At 43.7% G+C, this 12,112-nt stretch overlaps 2 protein-coding genes across 3 annotated transcripts in view; one reads left to right on the forward strand and one right to left on the reverse strand.

Moving 5' to 3' along the window:
• The window catches only part of LOC307133095 (uncharacterized protein), a 39,543-nt gene that overhangs the window by 23,854 nt on the left and 3,577 nt on the right, over positions 1-12,112 (forward strand). The window lies entirely within an intron of this gene.
• Positions 11,542-12,112, reverse strand: part of csf1b (colony stimulating factor 1b (macrophage)) — a 30,835-nt gene continuing 30,264 nt past the window's right edge. Inside the window, exon 9 of one of the 2 annotated variants that reach the window (XM_079827883.1) lies at positions 11,542-11,998. In XM_079827883.1, the coding sequence (XP_079684009.1) occupies positions 11,943-11,998 (56 nt within the window). In that variant the 3' untranslated portion in view covers positions 11,542-11,942. The remainder of the gene's footprint in view (positions 11,999-12,112) is intronic. The other variant, XM_079827884.1, reaches the window with a different exon arrangement.

The raw sequence follows: 12,112 nt of genomic DNA on the forward strand, positions 1-12,112 counted from the left end.
ACGCTGGAGACTGGTTTATTGAGGATGACATATCGATTTAAGTATTATTTAATTGTAATATTCGAACAGTCAGAGTCAACACGCTGGAGACGGGTTTATTGAGATGCCGTGTCGATGAGGCAGTCACCCATAGGCACTTCAGTGGCCTTTTGTTTCAGTAGGCTAAAATATTACCTGCAAGCAAAGTTTTTTTTCCAAATATACAGTACTTCTTTTTCACAAGGGTATTAGTACAAAATATTGTTCAAATTGATTATTCATCTTATTTTGTGTAGTCAGCTATTTAAACTGAATGTGCAAGATTTCTGATAAGCCGCATTAGGCTGAAAATCACTAGAAGAATAACAAAAGTTTGTTCTACAAACAAGTGTATAATGAATTAAAATAATATGATAACAAATGTGCCTTGCAACATCAAACCAGACTGTTTTTATACGACTAAAATAATTAGAAGTGGCTGCCTTGCACATTTAACCTAAAAATGGCAACGCCCGCTCTAGATAATGTGAATAGGCCTAAATCGCAAAAATCCATTTGTGAGAGGCCATTTCCGTTTATTCCTGCAACTAAAAGATAGCCACAGCACTGTGTAAAACAGCTTTGTGTTTAATAATGTTATAGTGATGACCAGGGACGTCACTAGGATTGGAAGACAGGGGGGGCTTAGCCCCCAGGGTATTTGTAACTTTGCAAAATCTTTGCACTCACATCTAGAGCTACACTTATGTCAACAACCAGTCGAGAACCAAGATGTTAACAAGTAAAACGTGACAGACATATCCTCTTCTTCCATTTCTACTCTGTTAAAGAAAAGTTACTGTAATGTTAGCTTTTAGACACATCAAAGCTGGGGAATTTACTTATAGGCCAGACTTTGCTCCTGATGAGTTACTATAAGCAATGACTTAAATGCTATCTGTCTGCTCATGTAAATGTATGATAAAGTAACAGCATAGCCTACTATATCTAGTTCCTCTCTATATAAGATAAGTTGTCCACAGAATGTTATTTAATTACACAGAACCGCATGTATTCAACCGATTTTTGAGCTAAAATAAATCCTACAGCTAAACCTAAATTGAGCTAAACCTATACAAATACCTCAGCAGTACAATTTTCACACCCTATACTAAAATTACTCTGTAGCCTACAATAGCCGAATGACATAACATTATTTAAAGGGTAACTAAACCCCTGCTCAGAGCTTAACTCCACCCACTGGCAAATTTTGAAAAATGCTGGAAAAGTGGGCAGAGCCCGGCGGACACAGAGGGGATGAACCGAGGGCGGGGCTGAGCGGAGGGCGTGCACCTGAGACCCGCAGTGACGGATTGATTGACAGCTGTCTGACTCGCGAGGCGCAGAGATGGAGAATGACTGGAGTAACGCCAGCTTTGCAACAGAGCGGTCATTTCTCCTACCTTCACCTGAAGTGGAGGAGGGTGAACTATCTGTAGACACAGGGTCAGAGCATTATCAATGCGAGCCGCTGCTCAAACTGCGTTAACTCCCGATGCCGACGATGCTAGTGAAGCAGCCGCGCAAGAGCACTGACCTAATCTATCTGCGTCCGCGGCAAACACTTGCGTGTCAGGGTTTGAAAGCGCGTCTCATGTATGAAAAGTATCTGTACACATGACGGGCGGCAATAATATCGCAAGAAAAGCCTGACGTGTACTGACAACTGCATTATTTAACCGTATATTCTTCAATACAATGTTAAAGCAAGTGTCAAGTGAGTTTCATTCATAATGTTTCTACTTCATGTAACATGACAGTTCATACTGGAGTGAAGCCGTTCTCATCATGTGATTGGGGGAAACATTTCTGAGGGCGTGGTGAGCTCGTGCTAGGGGCGCGGATAGTGAGCCGTTGGAGGTACCATCCTACGTCACGATGTACCACAACGTCCAATAGGAAAATTCAACTGCAGTAGCCACCGTTCAACCTTAAGAGGGCAGCACTTTGGCGGTTTTACACCATATTTTATAGAATTAAAACACTTTATACTCAAATGTCAAAACATTTACTCGAATCAATGAACAGCATTAATAAAGCCCCAGTATTACAGATCATTAACTAAAAAAAGTTGGTTTAGGGTTTAGTTACCCTTTAATATTTGAATCACAGCTTATATTGTGTTTTGACATCGACAACCCAAGTGCATTTTACCTCAAACTTGCGACTAGTTAACTTTCTAAAGTAGCAATCGCTTCTCGGGTCGACATTAACACACTGACAAAATTATATTCTGAATTAAAAATATTTTATACCACTTTTTAATGTGTGATTGTGTAAAGATGTTCACGAGATACCAACCTTTCGCCAACTTGCTTTCAACGTCGAACACTCGTTCTCAAGACAGCAGTGTGCACGGAGGGGAGGGGCTGTGTGTGTGTGTGTGTGTGTGTGTGTGTGTGTGTGTGTGTGTGTGTGTGTGTGTGTGTGTGTGTGTGTGTGTGTGTGTGTGTGTGTGTGTGTGTGTGAGTGAGTGTGTGTGTGTGTGTGTGTGTGTGAGTGAGTGAGTGAGTGTGTGTGTGTGTGTGTGTGTGTGTGTGTGTGTGTGTGTGTGTGTGTGTGGGGCGCGGCGCGGCGCGCGTGAGTGAGAGACGCAGCGAAAGGAAATGCAGCTGAACGTTATTTGCTCTATGAAAGACATTGATAAAGACGAAAACTAAGGACATTTAATCTATCATTTTAGTTAGTTTTGCCAAACACACATTACAGATTTGGTTAGTTATCGTTTTTTTTTTTTGTAATGCCTTTTTATTTTACAGTTAATTGCAGCAGCGCTCCGGTCTGCAACGCTCTGAAAGCTGCCACAGTTCACAGCAATGAGACGAGACGCAGTGCATCATCTTCATAGCACGACTCTTTGTAGGCTACTTGTCCAACTTCCGACTTTTCGGCTATTTTTTTGTAGCTGGATATATATAATTTGTTGCATCAAAATATGAATGAGGATACGGTTATTGATAAATCAAATTGTTATTGTTGTTCTTATTATCATTTAGGGGGGCTTGGGAACATTTTGGGGTAGCTTCAGCCCCCCTAAAATAGGCCTAACGACGTCCCTGAGTGATGACGTCTTCACCTCTAGAGGGAGCTGTGAATCTGATTTAGGCTGGTCAAGTGTGTGGTAAGGGTTTGAAAATGTTTAAAATCACAATTCATTCCGTGCTTGTTCTTATTTCTGGGCAGCTTGAGAAACAGAACAGTGTCAATTCAAAATATTAGGCATACCAGAAGTCTGTTTGAAACTAGAAGCTTAGGAAAAGGTCAACAAGTCTTCTCCATGAATGGAGAGCCAAATATTGTTTTCCCTTGTGAAAAGGCAACTGACCAGCGGAATAGGAATGCTCTCCAGGAAAAATCAATGTGGAAAAAAAAAAGTGGTTATCAATAACAGGACTTTGATGTTCACAGACATCTGTGGTGAAGGCTGACCTTGGCAAGAGTGACAAAAAGAAAAGTATGGGAAAGAAAGAGAATTCATTGCAGAACTGTGGTTGCTTGGCACAATTTTCATTTTTTCATTCTTCATCTTTGGTGCAAGAAACATATAGTCTAATATGAGCCAGAAATGTGCAAATGCCAACTCAAGATTATTTGTTCATTTGTTTGTGGCAAAATAATGTTTTGCATTAATGCCAATCATCCTCATGGGGATAAGAATGAATGATTATTATTTTATTCTCCATGTGTAAACAAATGCTTACAAAATATTTATATAATATTTTAAAAATATAAATTTTTCTTCACAACATTGTTAAACAACTCAATTATGCAAAATTCATTCTAAATTTTTAAAATTGCAATACCAATCTCAACACTGTACAAAAGTTTGTGGTTGGTAGGATTGTTTCAGTGTTTTTAAAATAAGTCTTTTAAGGCTGCATTTATTTGATCAAAAATACAGTCAAACATTAATATTTTGAAATATTGTTACAATTTAAGTGTATTTGTTCCTGTGATGCAAAGCAGATTTTTCACCATCATTACTCCAGTCTTCAGTGTCACATGGTCCTTCATAAATTATTCTAATATGCTGATTTGCTGCTCAAGAAACATTTATGATTATTATCAATGTTGAAAAAAGTAATATTTTATGCTTTAATATATGCTGAATATAAAAGTTATATTTTAATATATGTTGCGTAATATTTTTTTGGAAACCTTAATAAATGTTTCCCCATCAGGATTCTTTTGTAACATTATAAATGTCTTTACTGTCACTTTTGATTAATTTAATGCATTTTTGTTAAATAAAAAAAATATTTTCTTAGCCCAAAATTCGAATGATAGTGCACATAATATTGGCTATATAATATTTTAAAACGTAAACATTTTAGATGGAGGGGAGTTTTGTTTTAACATAGAAGTCTTGGCCTTTTAATCCAAACTTTTTAGGTTATATTTTAGACTCAGCTGTGGCACAAAAATAAAGATGTAAACCCTGTGCCAAACCAGAAATTATTCGGAGATACAAGGGTCGGTTGCTCTACCATTGGAAAAAGTGTAACGGCTAGCTTGGATCACGTGTGCCTTGATAACCAATCACATTACAGCCTTGATGTCATTGAACTTTGTTCAGAGTTGTATGGCAATCGCTGTTTGAGGATAACGTAGAAATGAATAAGATGTTCCATAAACTAATGCTGCGTTCCAGGTAGGTTTTTGAGCCCGTAAATTACGACTTCAAACCACGACTCGCGACTTTGTTTATAGCATTCCATGCAAAGTCCCGCCAAACTGCCTGAGCACAAGGAATTGTGGTAAACAAAGCATGGTGGACCGAACGGGGCTTATACTCATTTACAATCATTTCTATTGCCAAAGGTGCTTACTCCTTGCTTATTTGAGGGAAATGGAGGAGAAAAAACAGCGCATAAGGCAAAATAAGCTGTTATACCTTTTATTTTACGTTATTGGTGTACAACTTTCATAAACGCTGCATCAGTTGGAGCTGCCATTGTTGTTTCACGGGCTATGTGATGTCAGAGCGCGTAACTGGGAGTACATCGATCTAGTACGAGTTCACGGGTGGGAAGTCGCGGGTTTGACTGCCACTCCAGTGCACTTTCACGGGTAGAAGGTTGGAAAAACACGGGAATAAGGCCCAATCCCATTTCTACCCCTCTTCCCTTCCCTTCCCCCTGCCCCTTTGTTTTGAGCATTTTGCGTCTCAATTCTCTTTTGGCTGGAGTGGTAGGGGTAAGGGAAAGGGCCAGATAGCCCTTCAAACAAGGATTTTTCAGGATCACATTTCGAGCGAAGGGGTATGAGGAATTTCCCTGCATACACAGACTACCATACTGCTAGAATGCATGTAGTGATGTTGCCACTCAGGATCATAGACTGTAAAAAAATATGGACGTAGTAACCCCGGCATCCTGGCCAAATTTCCCCATTGGCCTCTGTCCATCATCATGGCCTCCTAATCATCCTCATATGGATTGGCTTAATCACTCTGTCTTCTCTCCACCAATAAGTTGGTGTGTGTGGTGGGCGTTCTGGAACAATATGGCTGCCATCACATGGATGCTGCACATAGTTGGTGTTTGAGGAGATTCCCCCCTTCCATATGTAAAGTGTGTTGAATGCTGAGAAAAGTGCTGTATAAATGTAACAAATTATTCATATTATTAATTACGAGCTCTACAAGGCCTTTTACAAGTTGAAATCCCGTAATTACGGTAATAACAACATTTTGTTAATGCACCATTACATTAAATTGAATGTGGAGGATTTTAACTTTGACAAGATGATTGACAGGGCAGTTTAAACGGTGACAGGATGCACGTAACTAACATAGTCTACCCTCTCCTTGAACTGTCACCTTATCGTGGTGGAGAGGTTTGAGTACCCGAATGATCCTGGGAGCTATGTTGTCTGGGGCTATATGCCCCTGGTAGGGTCTCCCAAGGCAAACAGGTCCTTGGTGACGGGCCAGACCAAGAACAGTTCACAAACCCTTATGTTCACAATCACACCAAGGACCGTGACGTCGCCCGGCATGGCGCAGCCGGGGCCCCACTCTGGAGCCAGGCCCGGGGTTGGGGCTCGTATGCGAGCGCCTGGTGGCCGGGCCTCCCCCCATGGGGTCCGGCCGGGCTCAGCCCGAAGGAGTGACGTGGGGCCGCCCTCCTGTGGGCTCACCACCTGCAGGAGGGAGCGTAAGGGGCCGGTGCATAGTGCAATGGGCAGCAGTCGAGGGCGAGGCCCCCGACGACCCGATCTCTGGACACGGAATCTGGCTTTAGGGGCGTGGAATGTCACCTCATTGGCGGGGAAGGAGCCTGAGCTTGTGCGGGAGGTCGAGAGGTACCGACTAGAGATAGTCGGGCTCACCTCCACGCACAGCTTGGGCTCTGGAACCACACTTCTTGAGAGAGGCTGGACTCTCTACCACTCTGGAGTTGCCCATGGTGAGAGGCGGAGGGCTGGAGTGGGTTTGCTTATAGCCCCCCAGCTCAGCCGCCATGTGTTGGAGTTCACCCCGGTGAACGAGAGGGTCGCTTCCCTGCGCCTTCGAGTCGGGGATAGGTCTCTCACTGTCGTTTGTGCCTACGGCCCAAATGGCAGTGCGGAGTACCCGGCTCTCTGGGAGGGGTGCTGGAAAGTGCTCCGACTGGAGACTCCGTCGTTCTACTGGGGGACTTCAACGCCCACGTGGGCAGTGACAGTGACACCTGGAGGGGCGTGATTGGGAGGAACGGCCCCCCTGATCTGAACCCGAGCTGTGTTCTGTTATTGGATTTCTGTGCTAGCCACGGTTTGTCCATAACGAACACCATGTTCAAGCATAAGGGTGTCCATCAGTGCACGTGGCACCAGGACACCCTAGGCCGGAGGTCGATGATCGACTTTGTGGTTGTGTCATCAGACCTTCGGCCATATGTCTTGGACACTCGGGTGAAGAGAGGGGCAGAGCTGTCAACTGATCAACACCTGGTGGTGAGTTGGATCCGATGGCGGAGGAGGAAGCTGGACTGACCCGGCAGACCCAAACGTACTGTGAGGGTCTGTTGGGAACGTTTGGCCGAGCCCCCTGTCAGAGTGATCTTCAACTCCCACCTCCGGCAGAGCTTCGACCGGATCCCGAGGGAGTCTGGAGATATTGAGTCTGAGTGGACCATGTTCTCCACCTCCATTGTCGCTGCGGCCGCTCGGAGCTGTGGCAACGCCAAGGTCATGGGTTCGATTCCCAGGGAAAGCAAGAACTGTCAAAATGTAAAAATGTGTACCTTGAATGCAATGTAAGTCTCTTTGGATAAAAGCGTCTGCCAAATGCATAAATGTAAATAAGATCTGCCCTGAGTACCTCAAGTCTCTGGATGTTGTGGGGCTGTCTTGGCTGACACGCCTCTGCAACATCGTATGGCGGTCGGGGACAGTACCTCTGGACTGGCAGACCGGGGTGGTGGTCCCTCTTTTCAAGAAGGTGGACCGGAGAGTGTGTTCCAACTATAGGGGGATCACACTTCACAGCCTCCCCGGGAAAGTCTATGCCAGGGTACTGGAGAGGAGAATTCGGCCGATAGTGGAAACTCGGATTCAGGAGGAACAGTGTGGTTTTCGTCCCGGTCGTGGAACACTGGACCAGCTCTATACCCTTTCCAGGGTATTGGAGGTTGTGGATTTGGAGAAGGCATTCGACTGTGTTCCTCGTGGCATCCTATGGAGGGTGCTCTGGGAGTATGGGGTCGGCGGCCCCCTGCTTAGGGCTGTTCGGTCCCTGTACGACCAGAGCAGGAGCTTGGTCCGCATTGCCGGCAGTAAGTCAGACTTGTTCCCGGTGCATGTTGGACTCCGGCAGGGCTGCCCTTTGTCACCAGTTCTGTTCATAATTTTTATGGACAGAATTTCTAGGCGCAGCCAAGGGCCGGAGAGTGTCTGGTTTGGGGACCACGTGATTTCGTCACTGTTTTTTGCGGATGATGTTGTCGTGCTGGCCTCCTCGAGCCAGGACCTTCAGCGTGCACTGGGACAGTTTGCGGCCGAGTGTGAAGCGGCTGGGATGAGAATCAGCACCTCCAAGTCCGAGGCCATGGTTCTCAGTCGGAAAAGGGTTGCTTGCCCGCTTCAGGTGGGTGGAGAGTTCCTGCCTCAAGTGGAGGAGTTCAGGTATCTTGGGGTCTTGTTCACAAGTGAGGGAAGGATGGAACGGGAGATTGACAGACGGATCGGTGCAGCTTCTGCAGTAATGCGGTCGATGTACCGGTCTGTCGTGGTAAAGAAGGAGCTGAGCTGCAAGGCAAAGCTCTCGATTTACCGGTCAATCTACGTTCCTACTCTCACCTATGGTCATGAGCTGTGGGTCATGACCGAAAGGACAAGATCCCGGATACAGCCGGCCGAAATGAGCTTTCTCCGTAGGGTGGCTGGGCGCTCCCTTAGAGATAGGGTGAGGAGCTCAGTCACTCAGGAGGAACTCGAAGTAGAGCCGCTGCTCCTCCACATCGAGAGGAGCCAGCTGAGGTGGCTCGGGCATCTATTTTGGATGCCTCCTGGACGCCTTCCCAGGGAGGTGTTCCAGGCATGTCCCACCGGTAGGAGGCCCCGGGGAAGACCTAGGACACGCTGGAGGGACTATGTCTCCCGGCTGGCCTGAGAACGCCTCGGGGTTCCACCGGAAGAGCTGGAGGAAGTGGCTAGGGAGAGGGAAGTCTGGGCGTCTCTGCTTAGACTGTTGCCCCCGTGACCCGGCCCCGGATAAGCGGAAGATGATGGATGGATGGATGAATGGAACGTAGTCTACAGTGCATCTGGAAAGTATTCACAGAACTTCACTTTTTACAGGCAAATTACAAAATGGATTAAATTCATTATTTTCCTCAAAATTCTACAAACAATACCCCATAATGACAACGTGAAAGAAGTTTGTTTGAAATCTTTGCAAATTTATTAAAAATAAAAAAATAAAAAAAATAACATGTACATACAGTAAGTGTTCACAGCCTTTGCCTTTGGCACCAATTACAGCCTCAAGTCTTTTTGAGTATGATGCTACAAGCTTGGCACACCTATTTTTGGGAAGTTTCACCCATTCTTCTTAGCAGGACCTCTCAAGCTCTTTCAGGTTGGAAGCACCACAGACATTTTCGGATGTCTCCAAAGATGTTCAATCGGGTTCAAGTCTGGGCTCTGGCTGGGTGATTCAAGGACATATACAGAGTTGTCCCATAGCCACTCCTTTGTTATCTTGGCTGTGTGCTTAGGGTCATTTTCCTGTTAGAAGATGAACCTTCGCCCCGCTCTGGAGCAGGTTTTCCTCAAGGAAGTCTCTGTACATTGCTGCATTCATCTTTCACTCGATCCTGACTAGTTTCCCAGTTCCTGCCGCTGAAAAACATCCCCACATCATGATGCTGCCACCACAATGCTTCACTGTAGGGATGGTATTGGCCAGGTGATGAGCAGTGCCTGGTTTCCTCCAGACATGACGCTTGCCATTCAGGCCAAAGAGTTTCATCAGACCAGAGAATTTTGTTTCTCATGGTCTGAGAGCCCTTCAGGTGCCTTTTGGCAAACTCCAGGAGGGCTGTCATGTGCCTTTTACTGAGGAGTGGCTTCCGTCTGGCCACTCTACCATACAGGCCTGATTGGTGGATTGCTGCAGAGATGGTTGTTCTTCTGGTAGGTTCTCCTCTCTCCACAGAGAAACGCTGGAGCTCTGTCAGAGTGACCATCGGGTTCTTGGTCACTTCCCTGACTAAGGCCCTTCTCCCCCGATAGCTCAGTTTGGCCGGGCAGCCAGCTCTAGGAAGAGTCCTGGTGGTTCCAAACTTCTTCCATTTACGGATGATGGAGGCCACTGTGTTCACTGGGACCTTCAATGCTACCCTTCCCCAGATCTGTGCCTCGATACTTCAAACTTCTTTTACATTGTCATTATGGGGTATTGTTTGTAGAATGTTGAGGAAAATATTTAATTTAATCAATTTTGTAATAATGCTGTAACATAACAAAATGTGGAAAAAGTGAAGCGCTGTGGATACTTTCCGGATGCACTGTATGTGCTTTTTCTTCACAAAAACAGTACATACTTGTAGGGAATATTATAGTAATAATAATATTATAGTAGGCGAATTAGGACGCAGCATTAGTTGTTACCTATTGAGCGGCCATTTACACAACAGTTTTCTAAAAACAAAAAAACTTTTGATGCATTTTGGCCTTTCATTTACACGACAACTGAGATTTTGGAGACTGAAAACGCAAACTTTTGAAAATGGATTTCAAACGATACCGTTATCGTCTCCGTGTAAACTACAAAAACAGGAATTTGTGAAAACGGTCACATTCATGCGCTTGCGTATTACATGTTCAGTCTATAAGATCGCAGTGTTTCTTTACAAAATGACATCGCCAACTACTGGCCTGGCATGCAGAATGCGTTTTTAGTCATTTTCGCAGATCCGTGTGAACAGGGATCGTTTTGACAATAGTGCCATCTGTACTCAAAAAACATGAAGGAAAATCTTTTCGGTTTTTAGTACATTGTTGTCGTGTAAACGTACCCTGAGTTGTGCTCCTGTTTCTTGTTAAGTAAATCCTTAGGGTGTGAATTTAAGCCCTCAGTTTTTTCTGTTCATTGTTCTGTGTCATTTACTTAAATGTAGTGCATGTTAACTTTACTCCTGCTCCTGAATGTTCCTGTTTATTTGGATATTTCTGTGTAAAGTGTGTTGAACTACTGCAGTACACTGTGAATATGCCCATTCAGCATCTTTAGAGCAGGCCTTCAAATCTCATTCACAAGAAGCTACGTCCTGTTTTTCTGCTAAACAAAAGCTCTTCCTTTTGGATGTCTGGCTTGTCCTAATCGTTAGCAGACGTCCGAAAATCTCCACCACATTTCCTTGTTTTTGATTTCAAGAGAAGCCTTTGAGTGTTAAATGCTAAGAAACGGTGACACACACTCCAGACAGAAACAAAATGCAAATAAAAACGCTCAAGTGAGTCTCCCGGAAACATTCATGTCTGGAATTGTTTTCTTCTGTTCCCTTAATAGTAGACATTATGCCATCCTGCATGGATTTTGGCTTTGTGTGGCTTTGTCCTAAACCACATTAAAGTTCCCATGCATGACTACACTTACTAAATAAAGGTTCCAAAAGCGAGTTTTTGCAGCGATGCCATAGAAGAACCATTCCAAGAGTGATGAATTCTTAAAAGAACCTTTTTTTTTCTTAGTGAAGAACATTTTAATAATCTATAACAGACCTTTTGTGAATCGGAAAGGTTCCATGGATGTTAAAGGTTCTTCATGGAACCATTGATGGCAATAGAGAACCTTTATTTTTAATGAGCAAAACTGCCCTCTAAAAATAAATCTGTTTTGTAAAATGTGCTGTTGTCAGCTCAAACAGAATTTTTATATCAGCATGTCACTGGGGAAAAAAGAAGATAACATTTTGACCTCTTTTTGAAAAATATGCCAGACATGTGAGTATTTTGCCTAATAATTGTTTTCTGACAATTTTAGCTCAAGTCTTAACCTCTTTCAAGTGTAAAATATATATGGAAATGGAAATAAATTTTAAAAAGTTCTGTATTAGCAAATGAAGCCTTTACTGTAATATACTGCCCACATATGAACAATAACAGCATTATAGTAGACTGACAACTGAAACAAACTACGATTGGCTGATTTTTTGTTTTTTCTAGTTATAGGTGTGTTGTGGATTGATGTAACTGTAGCATTACTGAGCATGCAATATTTTGACTTTTCCAGTAGTCCAGAAATAGATGTTTGTGATAATATGCATATTTACAAATGTACAATGTCCAAGGTGTATGAGTTATGTTAGCAAATAATCAGAAGTATATCTTAAGTCTGTTTCCGCTGATGTTGGAAACACCGTTGATGTCATGGTTGTGGTCTTCCTGAATCGTAATGCAGTCTGTTTCACTGTTTGGGGACTGTCTCAAATCAGTTAGAAGGCAGTGGAGAGGTGTGAGCCAAGCGCTTTCCGTCGGTCAGTCATCTGGTCTATAAAAGATGAGAAAGGAGAGCACATATGCGCTATAGTTATTGTTTAGAATGTTAACAATTTGAATGCTTTAACATTAGTTTGACATGTTTATCATTCTTAATAATTCATAC

Source organism: Gobio gobio (assembly GCF_949357685.1).
Source record: "Gobio gobio genome assembly, chromosome: 10".
In the NCBI taxonomy this organism is placed as follows: domain Eukaryota; kingdom Metazoa; phylum Chordata; class Actinopteri; order Cypriniformes; family Gobionidae; genus Gobio; species Gobio gobio.